The sequence below is a fragment of the Anomalospiza imberbis genome, chromosome 5 (assembly GCF_031753505.1).
Source record: "Anomalospiza imberbis isolate Cuckoo-Finch-1a 21T00152 chromosome 5, ASM3175350v1, whole genome shotgun sequence".
NCBI lineage: Eukaryota > Metazoa > Chordata > Aves > Passeriformes > Viduidae > Anomalospiza > Anomalospiza imberbis.
This window is the reverse complement of record NC_089685.1, coordinates 36,862,993-36,881,528: the sequence shown is the minus strand read 5'-3', so window position 1 is coordinate 36,881,528 and position 18,536 is coordinate 36,862,993. Positions and strand designations below refer to the sequence as shown.

At 39.4% G+C, this 18,536-nt stretch overlaps 2 protein-coding genes across 8 annotated transcripts in view; both read left to right on the top strand.

Moving 5' to 3' along the window:
• Positions 1-13,691, top strand: part of OSBPL8 (oxysterol binding protein like 8) — an 82,307-nt gene extending 68,616 nt beyond the window's left edge. For 5 of the 6 annotated variants that reach the window (XM_068190256.1, XM_068190255.1, XM_068190259.1 and 2 more), the window contains 13 exons: positions 634-818; positions 1,497-1,578; positions 2,272-2,370; positions 2,808-2,904; positions 3,249-3,347; positions 4,087-4,184; positions 4,860-4,949; positions 5,507-5,643; positions 5,972-6,157; positions 8,439-8,526; positions 8,959-9,061; positions 9,620-9,725; positions 9,953-13,691. In XM_068190256.1, coding sequence (XP_068046357.1) covers positions 634-818; positions 1,497-1,578; positions 2,272-2,370; positions 2,808-2,904; positions 3,249-3,347; positions 4,087-4,184; positions 4,860-4,949; positions 5,507-5,643; positions 5,972-6,157; positions 8,439-8,526; positions 8,959-9,061; positions 9,620-9,725; positions 9,953-10,088 — 1,506 coding nt within the window. In that variant the 3' untranslated portion in view covers positions 10,089-13,691. Of the gene's footprint in view, positions 1-633; positions 819-1,496; positions 1,579-2,271; positions 2,371-2,807; positions 2,905-3,248; positions 3,348-4,086; positions 4,185-4,859; positions 4,950-5,506; positions 5,644-5,971; positions 6,158-7,887; positions 8,530-8,958; positions 9,062-9,619; positions 9,726-9,952 lie in introns of those variants that run through there. The other variant, XM_068190260.1, reaches the window with a different exon arrangement.
• A 535-nt stretch (positions 13,692-14,226) lies between these two features.
• Positions 14,227-16,326, top strand: BBS10 (Bardet-Biedl syndrome 10). Of its 2 annotated transcripts, XM_068190253.1 has the most exons (3): positions 14,230-14,457; positions 14,526-15,578; positions 15,639-16,326. In XM_068190253.1, exons 1-3 carry the CDS (start codon positions 14,267-14,269, stop codon positions 16,297-16,299), a joined length of 1,905 nt encoding a protein of 634 aa, XP_068046354.1. In that variant the 5' UTR covers positions 14,230-14,266; the 3' UTR covers positions 16,300-16,326. The 2 variants fall into 2 exon arrangements, with proteins under 2 accessions (XP_068046353.1, XP_068046354.1); XM_068190252.1 differs by having other exon boundaries at positions 14,227-14,457; positions 14,526-16,326.
• The last annotated feature ends 2,210 nt before the right edge of the window (positions 16,327-18,536 follow it).

The following is an 18,536-nucleotide window of genomic DNA, read 5'->3' as shown; positions in this document are numbered from 1 at the left end:
TTTTAAGTGACAAATTTTTGAGTCTGCATTTTAGAACTGTTCTGGAAACAATGCCTTTCCTTGCTTTTCCTACAACTATTCCTCTTGATTTCAGAGACTACATGTGATAATATCTCCCTCCTTCTTGGACAGAAAGGAGCATGGAGTGTGGCGGCTGGTTTTGCTCAATTACCCCTAAGTGGTGTATTTTCTTTAAGGAAAACTGCTGATGCTGCTGATGGATTCAAGGCAGTGAAAAGTATAGATATGTCAGCTTTTATGGTTGGGAAGAGCTGGTAGAATGAACAGCCCTTTGGTATTTAAGTCCTGCATTTGAGAAGAGAAAGTAATGCAGGTAATGCCTAGGAAAGGACTAAGGAAGGATTTCTGAACAGCATCCTACCTCAAAATTTTCTAGCCTAGAGATGATGAAAATAAATGCAGTTTTTAATGCTGAATTTATCATACTTCATTAAAGATGTATCATAAGTGTATTTACAGAAACTTGATCTAACTTTTGAAGTTGTTTCAGCATCTCAGAATGGTTTAAGTATCCATTTTACATTCTTACTGCAACCTTAGAAAGTGTTGACCTGTCTTCTGGAGGATTGTTTGCTTTCTCCTTTCTATAAGCAGTTTTTTGGTTCATCCTAGGCAGGTGAGGCTGCTCAGACAGAAGAAGTGTCAGAAGAAAATAAAAGTTTGATCTGGACACTACTGAAGCAAGTCCGGCCAGGAATGGACTTGTCCAAGGTTGTACTGCCTACATTTATTTTGGAACCTCGCTCTTTCCTGGACAAGCTCTCTGATTACTACTACCATGCAGACTTTCTGTCTGAGTAAGTCTCTGGTTTTCATTCTTCATTTAATTTCATTTTTTAAAATTAAAATAGAGTAACAGTGTGAGATATTTCCATTTCCTGAAAGCTAACTGCCTTGAGAGTTCATATGATACATCTTGAAGTCTGGCCCCTCTTATAATTTAATAGCAGTCATGTTGCAGGCATTTCTGGTTTAGCTTCTGAAGACGGGTTGAATGACTTCTGAAAATGAGTTTAATTTTTTTTCTCCGAGAAGCGTATTTAAAATGAGAAACCAATGATAGTTAATTTTTAATACAGTGTTCTGTCCAGATTTACAGTTGCCAGCTCAAATGTAGCTAATAAATTAAGTACTGCAAATTGAAATATTATTCAGCTCAGAGCTCTGCATGTAAGGAGTCTGGTAGTAAAAAGAAGAATAAATGGAAGAACTTGAGTGAGGGTGGGACAGAATTTAATGTTACAAAGAACAGACTCAAATATGGAAGTTCCATTTCTGGCATTTTAGTTTGACTTTAATTTTCAGACAATTATTTGAGAAATTTAAATTTGGTGAGATCAGGCTTGAAGTTTTACAGTAGTGCAAATCACAGACCTGTTTTAGTCAGCTCATAGATTCAAGCTATGTCACAACAATTGATAGCATGTTATAAATGATGCAATACTGGTACTTGATCTGTGTGTTCCGTTTCACAGAGCTGCTCTTGAAGAGAATGCTTATAACCGCATGAAAAAAGTAGTGAAATGGTATTTGTCAGGATTCTACAAAAAGCCAAAGGTATACTTTCATATATTATTTTGTCTTCAGTCACTGTGTCTAGTTTGAGGACTCTAGGGATAATGCTGGAATAAGTTTTTCTTTTTGAATTTATATTTTTTGCTTTTTTAAAAAAGCGAAGTTATGTTTTCATTGTTTGCACAAACACAACATGGAAATTTTTGGTCCCTAGTCATGATTAAAATAGATTATATTCAATTGCATTTGTCCCGTGGAGTAGAAGCTGAACTAATTTTTTTTTTTATAAAGTTGAGCCAGTTCTATATTTACCATTCTTCAGTGATAACAGTCTGAAATTAGAGGACTAATGTTTCTACCACTTCATTTAGCTTTGTACTAAACACTCTTCATAGTCATGTTGTTGGGAAATAGTATTGACAGAAAGTACTTGCAATCTAACTTCAGACAAAAGCTCTGCAATAATTCTGCAAAACAAAACAAACCTTATATTCTGTGTGTCCTTACATGTAGAATAGTTTACTGGATATACTGAATATGATAATTTCCTTAGAGTGAAGAGCAGACTAATTGAGCATAATATTCAAATGATGAAATCAAGTACCATGTACTTCAGCATATATATTATGACAATTTCTTTTCCTGTGTGTCTTATCTTCAGTGATAGACTGATAAAATGTTTTGTGACTTGTGTATATGCACAGTATGGTTACTCTCTATTCAATTTCTGTTTAGGGACTAAAAAAGCCGTACAATCCTATACTTGGAGAGTTTTTCCGCTGCATGTGGATTCATCCAAGGACAAACAGCAAGACTTTTTATATTGCAGAACAGGTAAATGCAATAACTGGAAAAAATAAATTTTAAAAAAATAAATGTATTGTACATTTGTGCTAGTTAAATGCTATAGTAGTTTCAGAAAATGTACTGAAGTGTATGAGTAGTATCCTAAAACCTCTCCTGGTGAGCATAGTTTTCTTACAGTTGTCTATTTTAAGTGTGCCTTCCTAAAGAGAGAGAGGGAGGAAGGTGTTTCCAGTATTTCTGTTCTTCTTCCCCTGGAACAAGTCAAGTGCTGATTTTCTTAATTCTTAAAATTCAGTAGGTGGTTGCTTGATCTTTAAAGATTTTAGTAAAACTTCACATATATTAACTGCATTCTAATATGTGCAGCCTGAATTTTGCATTGTCATTATTATCTCAAAGTTTATACTATATTTACTATATTGCTTGTTTTTGTTTTTCTCAAATATGGGGTTTTTTTCCAACAGGTGTCACATCATCCTCCAATATCTGCCTTCTATGTTAGCAACCGCAAGGACGGTTTTTGCCTTAGTGGTAGCATTCTGGCCAAATCAAAATTCTATGGTAAATAAAGGGTTTTTTTGGTTGTATATGTATTGAGGGATGCAAAATTGGTGCACGTGAGCTGTGTTTTGTGGATGAAAGAAGGCTGTTAGAAGGATGAGTGTTTTGGTTGTTGTGTTGTCCTTTCCTTACAAAGTTTTTGCTACTGGTCTTCAGAATTTTAATTTCTATTTTTAGAGTGTTTTAATTTTTATTGGAGACACTGTCTATTAGTGGCTTCACTAGACAGGATAGGTTGCAGTGTTAAATATACTGATGTTCTTAATTGTATTGCTTAATTATTAGGGAGTGTTGACTGTTGTCTTGCAGGGTGAGAAATGTGACTGTCTGTCTTTGAATTTCAGGGAATTCATTATCTGCCATACTTGACGGAGAAGGACGGCTAACATTTCTAAACAGGGGAGAAGATTATGTAATGACAATGCCATATGCCCATTGTAAAGGTAGCGGTTCTTTTCATTCTCTAGATGGCAAAGTTATGAGAAAATAAGTTTGTTATTCTAAATAGTTTATTATTCTAAATAATGTGCTGTGTTGGATTCAAGCCTGTCATCTGGAGGAGAGTGTTCTGAACATTGGCAACATTGGTGGCTCTAGGCTTCTACATATTTTATCAGGAGAAAAATACATCTGTTGCTTAAGCCATGTTTTATTTTGACACAGGAAAACATTGTTTTTCATAACTAGTAAGAAATAGTAAGAGCGTATATACATAGTTATCTGTCACTACACGACATTAATTTACTATTTGAGTTGCCTTTTATTAGAGCAGCTTTGAGCTTTTCCACTGTTTTCTTCTTGTAAGCATGAAAGGCAACACCGTGTGATTTGATTATAAATCACGAACATTTATCCTTAGTTTCACTATGGGGAATGGGTCAGTGCTTTGTAAAGTTTTCTGCAAGGTCAGTAATAGCACAAAATAGATTGCAGAATTGCTCATTTTTAAGTTGTAACTTACTCAGTATTGTCTGCCCATATTCTCTAGAATTCCCTTTCAGAATACACAGAATAACACAGGAAGGGTCATCTGAAAATACAATTTTTCCTCTGGCACAAGTATGTTTACCCTAGGAATTTTACCCAAGTAATTTAGGGGTTTTGTTTTGTTCAATTAAAAACATTTGTTTTAGCTGGGGGTTTTTGTTTTATTTTTGGTTTTCTTTTCTCTTGCTCTTGCAGGGATTCTTTACGGAACAATGACCTTAGAGCTTGGAGGAATAGTCAACATCACCTGTGAGAAAACTGGCTACAGTGCAACAATTGAATTCAAACTCAAGGTTTGTGAACACTGTGAGTGGGCACAAGAAGGAGAATGAACATAATGTCCATTCACATAAACTAAACAAAGATTTCTGAACTACTTCTAGATGGCTTCTGAAAAATGCATTTGCTGTCCTTGAGGTGGAAACTGATAAAAAAACAGTTTTCAAGAAATGTGCACTTGGAGAGAGAAACTGTATTCAGTTAAAATTATAGGGAAACATTAAAGTTGGGAAGCTGCGTTAACTGACAATTTGCTTTGTCAGTCCACAGGATACATGTGCAGCCTGTCAAAAGGGCAAAGAAAATCCCTGGCAGTCGTTGTTGCTGTTTCTACAAAAGATAATCTCTAGTAACAAATGGTCCTTGGCAAAGCCATGAAATTAGTGTAGCAAATGACTGTGTCCTTCGGGATATTGTGGCACTGTTTTCTGCATTATTTTCTGGGTTCTTTCCACATCTGTTAGACAACACTTTTACTCAGAAAATCTTTTGAGAAGAAGGAAAGAAGAAACTACTTACTCTGGTTTTAGACTTCTTTAAGATTAATAAGTAGAAGATACAATATTAAAGATATCAGGGCTGTTTACAGCACATTTCATAAATTCACATTTTTCCTTAAGACTAAACAGATAAACAGAAATAATGTGTTATTAAAATAAAACATGAAACCATTTGTTTTTCTTTTGCAGCCTTTTTTGGGTAACAATGACAGTGTTAACCAAATATCAGGGAGAATTAAGCTTGGCAAAGAAGTTCTGGCTTTTTTAGAGGGTCACTGGGTAAGTAGTGAGTGATGCTCTTTTATAAATTCTGGCTGACAGTTGAGACAGGTGAAAATAGCACTTAAACACAAAAAAGACTCATGTTTTAAAAGAAGTGAAATACTGCTTTTGCAGAAAGTATTCCAGAAAGTATAGAATCAAAATTGTTCTATTTCCAGTTCTTAAAAGGTGGAAAAGTTTAAGTAGTTTATGAAGAACATGAAATGTTTCTTCACAATCTTGTGAAATGTTTTGGTATATACATTAGTACTATGAAGAATATTTATGGCACCAGCATGAAATATTTAAGATTGTTTCATTTCTGGTGAGGTGACATGGCATCACTCGTTTTTTAATGTGGTAATGATTCCATTGCATCTCTGTTGCAAGCTAGAACTTAGCACAGAAGGTGGAAATTAAATTTTCAGTTTAGCGTATCTAATTATTCTTAACTACATGCATTCTAAAGAAAATAAATTCTTTTTACAATAAAAAAAGGCTTATTACTTGTTTTTTTGTTATTTTGACACTCTTTGAGATGATTACAATTAAGAAACCAATCATATCTGTTGCAGGACAGTGAAGTTATTATTAGTGACAAGAAGACAGGGATTTCAGAGACCTTCTGGAACCCAACATCTGATATAAAGCAGCGTAGATTACATAGATACACTGTGAAGCTTGAAGAGCAAGATGACTTTGAGTCAGAGAAGTAAGTTCACTTTAGAACCATGTATTTATTTTCCCAAAATAAAACTCATAATCTCCAAAATAGAAGCAAATTATCATTGCTTTCCCATATTTGATGATACTAGCCTTTGATGATAATAGAAAGTAACACTGTTAAATATAAGATCATTATTTATATACCTTACAATCAGGGAAATCTTGATAGAAATATAGATAAAACATCTATTAAAATGGTAATATTCTCTTTGGAGGGTGGTCCATTTACTTAGCCTGTAATTGAGGAAATTGTTTGCAGTTATTTGTCAATTGGATTGTGACTCTGGTGATTCTGTATATTATTCATTTGTCAGGCTTTGGCAACAAGTGACAAAAGCAATAAATAATAAAGACCAAACAGAAGCTACTCAGGAGAAATATATTCTGGAAGAAGCTCAGAGAAAGAGTGCCAAAGAGAGGAAACTTAAGGATGAAGAGTGGACATGCAAGCTGTTTGATCAGGATTCAGTCACAGGAGAATGGCACTATAAATATGCTGAGTGAGTCCTGCAGTTGGTAACATTGCTAAGCCTCTTCCTGTGGTTTCAGCAGCAAAAGAACTGATACATATAGCTTATTTACATATAACAATATAGCTCTGCTGTGTTCTAGATTTTTTGGGGCATGGCAGTTTGGGGGTGCATTTTCCTCCCTTTCTTCCCCCTAGACTGACCCAGAACATCTACACAGGTTTTCCCAAACTGGAAAATATGGTACATATGAGCATACCAGCTGGAAATCAGAAAATCTAGTGTCTGAAAATCAGAGAAGCCCGTGCATAGCTGGATTGAGCCATTTAATTTGTTATATATTAGAATAACTCACAGAATAGCAGCTTTACAGCAGTAGTTAATGCTGGGACCATGTGGCTCTTCCTGGCTGTCAAATCTGTTCTGCACATTAGTGTCTGTGAATCTCTTTGTGTGATGCTCTGGGTCAGAAGCTGAAGATGTAGCTGTCTTCCTGACTGCTGGAAAGATACATTCTGTGTCCTCACCAGTGTTGCAAAAGTCAACTTGAAGCTGAGCCCTTTACTAGAGATGGTTTTCAGAGAGCACCCATGTTCTGCTGACTTTTTTTCAGTACCCAGCATGCTTCTGTATTGTAGAGACTGTAAAAGTAAAATAGCCAACGATGATACACACAAAGTCAAGTAACTTTGAATCCATGGATGCTGGAAGCATATTCCCATGGCTAAGCCTGGGAGGCCCTTACCTTTCTGTACAAGAATGGTGGTATTGAGGTCATAGCCTAAGTGTATGTACAGGGAAGAATACAAGAATCCTGAGTACTCTATACATCTCCAGCAAATTTGCAACTTGGAGGTTTCCTGGAACCAAACAAGCAATCTTTGTATTTAACAACTCTCAGTAAATTAATTTTCCATGAATTTTATTGGTTTCTTATTAAGTTTGTGCAGACTTTCACGACTGAAAACATCATGCAGCATGGAAATTCCCAACTAGATGCTCAGTGAAGCACCCTCTCTTGCTTTGAATCGGCTAGTGCTGTTGATGCCTCTTCCTGTTGGAAGAGTTGTGAACAGTCCAGTTGAATGGGCTGCCCATACTCTTGAAACCTGTGCAAAACTATTAGGAAGAGAACTGTACTTGAAATCTGTTAGACTTTAAGACCTATCTTGTTAATCTCTGTTATTCCCAGTATCCCAATGTCCTTGAGGCTTTGTGTTTCAAGGATGTGCCACAGAAATTTTGCTACGTGCCAGAAAGCAATCTGCACTGACACATTCCCTGGAAAAAGCCTCTCTCCCCTTTCAAGCATATAATGCTCACCACCTGGTCCGTGTAGAGAGCAATCTCCTACACTAACTGTGAAAGATGTGTTCAGTGAGCTGGAGCATTTGTTAAGGTATCTGGATTATGGATTTAGGCATCTGGATTACAAATAGAGAAGAGAGCAATGCCTAGTTCTTAACCCAGTTACCTCAGATGACATTTAATTCACGTCATGTTAAGGAAAGATGTAAGTGCAGGTCTGTGTTCACAACATCTGAAACAGCTACAGCTATTTAAAAGGCGTGCAGAAGGACATGAAAGGAAATCCACGCTTAGTGTACTCTCGCTAAAGCTCTGCGTCAAAACATCCTTTCTGCAGCTCTCTTGCAGTTTCTGTCCTGAAAACTCTGTAATATCAGTGGTGACGTTGGTATTTTCCTTTGGCTGCTTGTTGTTCTCCAGTGAGTGTTTTTTTTTTTTTAATTCCGTATCAGACTGTAATTGGTAAAGCACTCTTAAAAAATCAGAACAAGAAAGCTGTGCATAGCTTGTTAGTGTCTCATGAAACCAGTCTTGATTACCATTAGACGCTTTGGGATGAAAGCAGGTTTGAGATAACTGATTCTTAAACTCTCCTTCATAGGCATCTTTTAAAAGGAAAAAAGAGAACTCGGCAAAAAGCAGTCTATTTTTAAATTCCCCCAATATCCGTGTAGTTCTAAAATAACAACTGTATCTGAAGCAGGAAATCTTTCATGTTTGAAAATACATATGATTGGCAGAAAAAAAATCATAATGGTATTGTTAATGTAATAGTTTGTACTCCTGTCAGCTGGTAGGGGGTTTGATCTGGACATGAAGTTTATTTTTTACCTCTCTTGGCCCTGCAGGTTAAGACTGGACCATAAGCAGAAGATAAGATCATGATGCCATGTCTGATTTCTATATAGGGAAAGTTTTAGCCTCTTCATACTGAGTAGTGTCTGAGCAAGGAAATATTTCCTATTTAAATTGCTGTAGTGTTAATAATATTTACTTTGTCTAGTACCAGACCATGGGACCCTTTGAATGATATGATCCAGTTTGAAAAAGATGGCACAATCCAGACAAAAGTTCGACATCGGACACCAATGGTATGTTTCAGTTCTGATAGCACTTGTAAGATCCAGGAACTTGTATGTATTATACATTATATGTATAAAGATCATTAGAGCATTGTGATTGATGGGAAATGCTATTATCCTACAAAAATGTTATTTACACAGTCCATACAAAGTCTCTCACTTCTGTGTTGCATCCTAAGTGGTAGAAATTACTTGATTGGATAGGAATATAAAATATGCCAACTTGAGCTCAGCAGTTTGTGTGTTTTCCCTTAAATGGGAAGGTGCACAAAATTCAGTTCAATCATTCAGTTCATTCAGTTAAAAATACATTTCATGCACTAATACATAAAAAAATTTAACTTCTCTTAGATACTGTGCTTTTAACTGCCATTGTTGGAATGTGCTGCTTTCCTGCCATTATGGTTCTCTGGAAATAACACATAAATTTATCAATTTTAGGTTACTGTTCCAAAAATCAAACTAAAGCCATCCAGTCTGAAGAAAGGAGAGTGTGGTTTCTCATCCCCAGAGCCTGATAATCAGGATTCCTCTGGGAGTGAAGGTACAAAAAGATACATTTTCTTACAGAAATAATAAATTTATTTGACAACTGAAGAGTTCAGTGTCACACATACTCTTAGTACAATGTTTTTACAATGCTTTAGTTCTATCCAATGTGAAGCATGTTCTGGAAAACAAAGAAGCAGAATGGCTCGTGTTTTTAATTGCAAATTTTCCTGTCTTTTTAAATGCAGTGTCGGTAGGCTTAAGTGCTGCACATGTTTAATATCTAGGGAAAAAGAATGGTGGTCATAAACTGTTTTCTTTCTTAAAAGGTTAATTGCTTTTATTTGTGGATTAGTATGTGGCTAGAGGGTCGATTTTTGTTGTTGATAATGTTTGCAGGAGCTAAACAATATGATGAGTGTTTAAAAGAGATTTCGAGCACTTAAGTTGCTGTCCTGTGGTAAAGGTGACTCTGAAATAAAGTTTTCCATAGAAGCTAGTTAGAAAATTTTCTCCTCATTTTTACTACAGGTTTAGTTAGTCATTCATACTTTGTTCCTTTTATGGCAGCAGTCACTTCAATCAATTTCACCTGGCTTTTGTATCCTTCTAGCACAACTTATGAAGCATAATACAAGAATAAGGAAAAAAGGGGCAGACCTTGGTGAACTGCAGAGTGCCATTGAGTCTATAAAGGAAACACAGGAAGACATTAAGAGGTAGTACTAATTAAAATGCTTTAAAGTGGCTTAGAGAATAGTAATCTCATAGGATTTTTTTTCCCCCTTACAGGTTGGTATGTATCTTTACTCTTCTCAAATATTGATAGCACATTGATGTTTCATAGTTTTTCTCTAAAGCTGCCTTCTCTAGGGAGCCCGAACATAGTAGAAAATGTCAAATTGTCTAGTTTGTAATTTACAGGATATTGTTTTCTGTCTTACAGGGAGATCATGGCACTACGAAATAGAGTCACTTCTAATTCATCACCCTGGGACTACCATTCCTTGCAGTTTAAGCACTATGTATTCATTGTACTCATGGTTCTGCTACAGCTTATCATTAATGTCATGTTCAAATAAGAAGTGTGAACAAGGGCCTTCTTGAACTGGAATGATCAAACTGTTACTGGGGACCATATTTTAAGCTGGACTTTAAATGATGCAATATTATGTACAAGAACTGTGTAGCAACAACTTAAAGAACTTTGCCTCAGCATTCATGATTCAGAATCATACTTGTGTCTACCCAGTTGCAGTAAGAATTGTGTAAGTGCCAGTACACTCTTGCTTCTGGTGTGTGCCTCCGTCTTGCAGTCATATGACATCAGCCTTGTGTTTATATTGTGTCACACTGATGAATCTTCACCACAGAATAGATCAAGTTAAACACCGAGGTCAGACCCCCTAGGTAGGATACAATTCCTACTATGGTAGAATGATAAACAGGCATACTTCATTACATAGAAACTTACCATTTTTGTAACAAAAACTTTTGAAGTAGCCAACAGCTTTTGTAAATGGCATTGAGTGTTTGAAAGTAAACTTTTGTTTAAGGTCAAACAAATACATTATTATATGAAAAATTTTGTGTGTTAGGAAATGGCAAGTAAAAAGCTAAAAGTCTTTGGGAAATCTGCAACATAATGTCTGTCCTTGATTGGTTTTGGAAGTATGAGGTTTTTATCCTGAATTACTGTATGCTTGTAAGCCAGCTGTTTTATAGTTTTAAAACTTTAGATTCATCTTAAAAACATTCCCACATCCACTGTACAGAGCACATTTTTAACAGTACAGTAGCAGGGGAGGTACTGTTTTGGTCTACTCGCTCATGAATTGCAAATGTCAAGGATTTCTGGTATGTTTGTAAGTCTTGAAAAATCTACAGCTTTGGATTTACATTTGTGTATGTCATGTCATGGTAAGCAGACTGCTGATTCCAGGACTCATTTTTGAAACAAAATGTCAAGGGGTGTGCTTAGTGTGTGGCTTGAGCTGAATCTCCAAAAGGCAGTGTGGAACAGGATTCAGGCACTGTCATGAGTAGACTTGCAAATGAAAATGTGTGTGTTTACACAGGGAAAGCTCAGAAATTGTGTGATGGCTAACACCACATATCTCAAAACAAATAAGAGGAAAATGCAAGTGTTTGAAATCCCTCTGAACTGCAAGTATATACTACCTACCAGAATACGTGGATGCACCTTCTTAGTATGCTGTAGCCATACAAATTCATGCAAAGCTTAAGTTTAAATTCAAAACCAGGGTTTCTGACATTTTTTATTTGAAGAAATATATGCATGTGTAGATTTTGGAAAATTCCATCAAAAAATGTAGTGCTGGTATTTATCTGGTGAGTTCCCTGTGCCAGTCAAGCATGCCAAGGTAAAAAGGGGCTGTAGAAATGAAAAAGTATTTTCAGTACCCCAGGTGAGACAACAGGATGATGAATGGCACCATGCAAAAGACAGCCAAATTTGTTTTCAGAGGATCCTCTCAGGAATCAAATCCATCCTGGGCGGTGGAACAGTTTGAAAGTCATGTTTGGCTTTTTGCCATGGCCAGGTTATGCCTCTGCCTGGGGCAGCCTGACTCTCCAGGTGATCTGCCTTTCTGTTCTGCATCAGTCTAACTAGTTTTCAGTAAAAATACTGTTTACTCGTTTATCTGTCCCGCTTATATATTTCCGTGGCTGACACTTTCATGCACCTCCCCTTCTCTTTTACCTTTCCTCTTCTGTGGGCCTCAGCTGTGTAGAAGTCTATTGTGTAAGCGGTGAACTTCAGCATATTTCGTACAGCTTCACATTAGCATGGTTTGGTCTTGAATAATTTTTCTGGAATGTGTTACGTTAACCAGATCTTGTAGCCATGGGCGAGACCAAATCTGGTTGGATTTCTCTTAAATCTACAGCTGATGGGGTAAAATTTATGAACATAGAAAGTCCCTTCATAAATAAACAAAATAATTACAAATGCCTCAGTCTCTAAATGGAAACTGAAGTTGTTACCCATTTATGAAATGGCATTAAGAAAGCAGAGTATTACGGCATTCACTTTAACATTCTTAGCCTGGAATTTGTCTGTTCATTATTGCATTCAGATGTCAAAGCTTCACCTGTCTTAAGATCCATTACAAGCCTTTAAACATACTCTGAATGTGAGAATAATCCAATAAGTGAGATTTGGGCAATAAATTCAATCCCTTAAAATAATACTCTGCTAAATTTGTGGTGCTGAAAGTCTTGAGTGATAGTTTCAAGCTTTTATCTTCCTTGTAAATAGAAATGTCCTTTTGCCTTTTTATGCTGATTTTTTTCAATCGCTTCTGTTCAAGAGCAGTGAATAACACAGCCTGCATGTATTTTTACATGGACCACATGGCAGTGACAGGATTTGACCCAGCCAGCTGGCTGGCTGGCAGCTTGGTGTTGATCAATGTCAGACTAAAAAGATATTCCATAGCTGAAGTTCATGCTTAGCTCAAGATGAGTGAAAGACTTGAACAGAGCAAAACAAAATCCTTATGCTTATTTTCCTTTTCAGCTTATTTTTTAGAGTTGAATTCTGTTGAAAAAGTGGTTTTTAGTTATGATCTGGAAAGGTAAAGGATATGTGATGAAACTTCTTGAAAAGTAAAATTGCAGACTTCTGTGAGACTTTATGATTAGATAAATTCTGAAAAGTACAGTGAAAACCTAGTAATTCTTATTTTGCTGGATTTTTCATGTTCCCTCATTTGAATAGAGCAGAGAAACTTCTTCCCTAATTTTTACTGTACAATTGGTCACAGACAGGTATGGATCCTTTTCTTTAGTGTGTTGCCATTGTCCTCTTTAGCCATGCTGTATAGATCTTGACTACTACCTGCGTAAGACTGAGCTCTGCACATATATAAAAATTGATTGTACAGTTTTCAGATGCTTGAGGGCTGTGGCCTTCTAGTTTTTAAAGTTTATAACAACACTTGTTTTCACATTTTGATTTCCAAATCCTGTTTTGTTTGGGTTTTTTTCCTTGTACAGGAAATATCTGCAGAATTTGCCATGTGGTTTTGTTGGGTTGGTTTGTTTTCAGATGCACTCTATGCCTTTAATTTGCCATTTAGGTACAGGTTGCCTAATTGGGTACAGATAATCTAAGCTAAGAAAAAGTAAATATGCCATGTGAAATACAACAAGTATCATTTTCAGTAGATGATGTTTCTTGAATTTCATGTGTTGATTTCTTTTAAATAATTGATATTATTTGATGAGGGTGTATAGTCCGGTTTTCATATCCTTCTTCCCACTTGTGAAATCTCATATATTATTTGCAAGGTTGTCTTGTAAAATGTAATGGTTATGGTTTCTTCTTTTTTTGTTTGTTGTTTGCTGCCCTTCTGTGCCTTTGGCAATTTTTTTTCCTTCCTAGATTCATGTTTATGAAAACGACTTGTAATTCAGTGTTTCTTAAAGACTTTTATTTTTAGCTATTACCATTGTTTGTGTAAATAATGTGTAACAAAAATTCTGTACATCTCTAAGTTTTAATTATTTTTATTTCAGGAGTACCCGCAAATCACAGAAAATTTAGCAGATATTCAAGTATTGTAAACAGTGCCTTCTTGATGGGTTTCTCTGCTGTTCAGAGACATGTAAAGATTTGTCAAATTTGTGCCATATATAGTATCAGATCTTTTGTGAGGGCTGTTGTGTTTGAGAACCGATGTTCCTGCTTAGTCAGTCTCTGGGGGAAAAAAATCAGTTCTTAAAACATTACACTATTTCTTCTTTGTGGCTGGTGAGCCGGAAGTGGAGGATTTGGAATGTTTACAGTGAAGCTGCACTACTTAGTGGTAATACAGAAAATAGCTTCAACGATGTAACTTCGGGGTGAGATTATTTGGGCTTTTTCTCCTGAACTTTTTCTCCTTTATGCCCTACCCCGGCCTTTCGCTCTGCCAAGCGAGAAAATTAGCCCTCAGGACACAGCGCCCGCTTCTCCGTCCCGCGTGTCCCGCCCTGTCCGCCACCCGCGATCACCGCTTTGTGTGAGGGATCTGGACTGTTACGGCCCGCCTCCAATAAAGATGTGTCGCACCTCCGCCTCTCTGGGCTCTATCCGCCGCTCCCCAGCCCCGCTCCCTCTCCCTCTCCCGCTCCTCAGTCTCTCCCGCGCGGCTCCTGCTCCCCCATCCCCCCTGTCCCTCCCCTCCGCTGCCCGGGCAGCGGCCGTGACGCTCGGCGGGCGGGCGGAAGGGGCGGCCCGCTCGCGGCGGCCATGGCGGTGGCGGCCGGGCCGGAGCAGCCGCGGTTGTGGCAGGAGGCGGCGGCGCTGGCGGGCGCGGTGCGCGGCGCGCTGGGGCCGCGGGGCGGGCGGGCTCTGCTGCTGCGGCCCACGGGCGAGGCGATGCCGACGCGGGACGGGCGGCGGCTGCTGGAGGCGCTGAGCGTGGAGCCGCCCGCGGCCAGGTACCGCGGCGGGAGGGCCGGGCGAGGCCGGAGGGGGCGGCTCCCTAACGCTGGCCGTGTCCCCGCAGGGTGATGGCGGCCCGCGCCTGCAGCCACCGCGCCGCGACGGGGGACGGCGCCAAGAGCTTCGTGGTGCTGCTGGCGGCCGTGCTGGGCGGGCTGCGGGCGGCGAGCGCCGGCGCCGGGCTGCGGCGGGCCCTGCGGGACTTCGAGACGCAAGTGCTGGAGCGGGTGGCGGCGCGGGGGCTGCGGCGGCACCTGCGGCCGGCGCCGCCCGGGTCGCTGGAGCCGCTGCTGGAGCCGCTGCTGGAGCCGTACCTGGGCGGCCGGCTGGGCCCCGGCGAGCGGCGACGCCTGGCGCAGCTCTGCGCCGAGATGTGCCGCCGCTGCGCCCCGACCGCCGCCGCACGCCCGCAGGTGCTGCGGCTCCTCGGCCGGCGGTTCGCGGAGCTGCACGCCGCCGTGCCCGGCCTGCCCCTGGCGAGCTCCAGGGTCCTGCCCGGCATCGTCCTCCGCAGGGACTTCGCTGCCTACTGCCCGACGGACGGGGAGCTGCGGGCCCTGCTCGTCACCGAGCCCTTGCAGCCCGCCCTGACGGCCCCCGGTGTCGAGTTTGTTGTAGACTCCGAAGGTCAGTATCAGGCTTCCCTGCGCTGGATCGCTAAGAGGACAGAAGCCTTAATGAAACACTTGCAGAGTAACAACGTTAAGCTGTTACTGTCGAGTGTGAAGCAAGAAGAAGTAGTTATCTGCTGTGCCAAATTATATGGTGTGTCTGTGGTAGAGTGCTTATCGTCGGAAGAAATGGCCCTAATCAGCGAAATCAGTGGTGTCTCCCCTTACACACCTGTTGGTGATAACATGGACAGAGAAATAATCGAAACTGCAGTGGTAACATTTTGCCAGCCCTTGCTACTCGTCTCCAAGAGATGCGTCCACATTGGCTTGGCCAGTGTGTGTGCCTTCCAGCCCCATTGCCTGATCCTGTGTGGGCCGGTCGATGGCGTTAATAAGCAGCATGCTGCTGCTTTACAAGAGGCGTTCACAATGCTGCAGCAGCTGTTTAAAACAGTTGATCAGAGGCAGGATTGGAAAGCGGAAGGTGAAAGCCAGAGCAATGCCTCAGATGTTTATACTTGGCGTTCTTCGGCTACTCAGAAACAACTGGTAATAGAAAATACTTGTAATACTAACCAGGTTTCTGAATGTCAGCTGAAAGCACTTAGTGATGAAACAGAGAGGAAAATTTCTGAGCCTGATAGAAGTGATCTGCTGGTCCACAATCAAAAGAACCACAGCATTCCTGTGTTAGTGGCACATAACACTGATACAGTCACTACATGTGAATGCCTCGATGTTGGCAAAGGTCTAGAGAAGATGTCTTGCCATATAGTTCCATTTAAACAGGAGAAGAGTTGTGCAGGTGTTACACAGGATTACTCCAACTGCCTCATAGAAGCAGGATCAGTTTTGCCAGTGGGAGGTTACTTTGAAATCCTTTTACATTATTATATTCAGGATTATGCAAAACACTGTCAGCAGTCAGAGGTAACCACTGTATCTAACGTGGTTGCTGATGCTTTGCTAAGTATTCCCAAGGCCTTATACAGGACAGCGGAACGAGATGACTTTACCAAATTCTATCTTGAAGCCATTAATTTACTCCGAAAAAATCAGCCACTGCCTGTAAACAATGAAGGCTTAGAGTCAGTGTATTGCAAATACCAGTTAGTCACCTCAGTTCTTCATTGTGTTACAGAGCTTCTCTCTATAGACTTAGTAATTGGTATTAGGCGGCCGCTCCAAAAAACTGAGGATTGTGACTCAGAAGATGACACTTGAAATCATTAATAAAGAATGATTTTTATATGTGTTGTTTCCTTGTGTCTTCTTGTCAAATGGACACCCTCAGAAGTCCTTGCTAGAGACTAAAAGGTGCTGCTTCTCTTAGAAGATAAAGGCTAACCAGCTGAGACTGTGGAAAACTGGGTTGTGAACAATATGAGCTTGACATTTTGAGCGTCAGGAAGTGTAGCCGATTTCCACTGCAGAAGATGTGTAGTGCAGTCTCCATCCACATGCTGAGGATCCTGTGTACATTCAAGCCAAGGGTCAGCTTTGCCTCTTTTGGTGGCAAAAGATGTAATTTGATGTAATTTGTTTTCTTGGCATGTTAAAAGTTGCCAGTATGACACAAGCCACTGAACTTTCAAGTTACAAACCAAGGGGTGGATTTTGTAGTCTTCATAATTAGCCAGATTAAATGGTTTTTATAAATAAAAATATTTTGTATACATCATGATTTTGACTGTTAAGGGGAAAATATAACTTGTTAGCTTATTCAGCACTGGGGCAGGCAGCAGTAAACCACTGGGTTGTATGCCAATGAAGAATTTTCTTATAGGAGATGCAGCATGTTTATCTTCCATTGAGTTAATTTCAGTTGAACTAGAAGAGTTAAGAATTAATTTCATACCATGACTTTTTGACAGTTTCTCTGGAAAAGTAGTTTATATGACATTGCATAGTACAACTCTTAATTTTAACTACAATGGTTTGAGTTGTGATCCTGATATAAAAGTCTGTGTACTTACGGGAGAAGTTTACCCAGGCGCTAGGGCAGTTCTTTTAGAAAAATCTGAGATAGTTCAGTCTTTGATCATTAGGGATTTTATTCTGGGTTTGTTTTTTGGTTGGTTCTGTTTTTCCCTAATGCTTTTTTCCCTAGAATTTTCACTCTAATAATATTTGCTTTAAGCCCAGAAGCACCTGCATGTGTACCTCCCTTTCTGCTGGGTCCTCAAAACTACAGATTTGATTGAGGAGGTTTTTGAGTAACTTGACCAGCTGAAGCTGATAATGGTACCAAATTAGTTCTCTGTGCACTTCCCAGTGTTGCATAATACTGAGAGTAATGGTTTTTTAAATTTTTTTTAATCTACCATTACATAAAATTTAGTGGGGCTGTTTAAAACCATAGGCATAAATCATATTTACCTGCTATACCTGAGGTGATTACAACTAGAAAAGAGATTTTTCCCCTCCATTAATTTAGGCTTTTCCTTTTTCAGTTTCTTCAGAAGACTCAAACTACCAAAGTTCTTTCAGGTGTTTTGTCAGCAATGCTTCTTTTGACTGCAACTTTCCATTGACATTTTGCATATATTCATGGCAATATAAAACACAGTAATAATTTTTTTTTTCCTGACGAATACAGTCTTAAAGATGTGTGCAGAAGTATAATAGTGAAACTCAGGGCTCACTAAAGTGATTACTAAAGAACTAAGGCCAGTAATTCTGTTTGTTAGAATCTTTTGGCAGGTGTGGGGGTGGTGGAGAATTAAACAGGGAGGAAAGAGAATCCCATTCTTGTTGCTGCCATGTGCTCTTGGAAGGTGCTTAATATGACAGGTCTAGTGTGAGCCAAGAGAAATCTCCGTTATGGAAGGTTTCAGAGCTGGTGCCCTGTTCTGCCTGGGTGACGTCGGGAGCTCCCACCAGCCCTGGCACTTCAGCAGCCACTTGGGTCTGCATCTTACTGCTGTAGTGAGCTGATGAGACAGTTTTGCTCATGCACAAGTTTCTGCAATACTCTCTTCAAACCACTGACCAACTTGCTGGCCAGAGAGGAGTGATTTGCTCTGTGGTAGTGTAACAACTGTGGCATAGAACATGTGAAGCCTGGCAGCAGTGGGGGTTCTCTGCAGAAGCAGCTTTTGTATTCCAAATCAAGGTGCTGTCTAAATAAAGTACTGTGTCATTTCACGTTACTTTATACCATTTGCACATCTGGTTACTTTCAGATCTACTGTAGTTTCTTTGAAAGGTTAAAAATATTTTGGTACATGAACAGCCCTCTGGTCATTTGATTTAAATTGTGTCATTCTTACTGGGAAGAAGAAAGTCCAGAAATTTTATCATATATAGAACTTTGACTTTTGCATACCAGAGATACAAAGGAGAATTTAAAAATGACAGTTATATAAAACTTTTTTTCTGACCTGTTTTTGGTGAAACCTCTTGAGTCTGAAGATTCATCGAGGCAGGAATTATATTTCTATGACTTCTCTGTCCTTTTA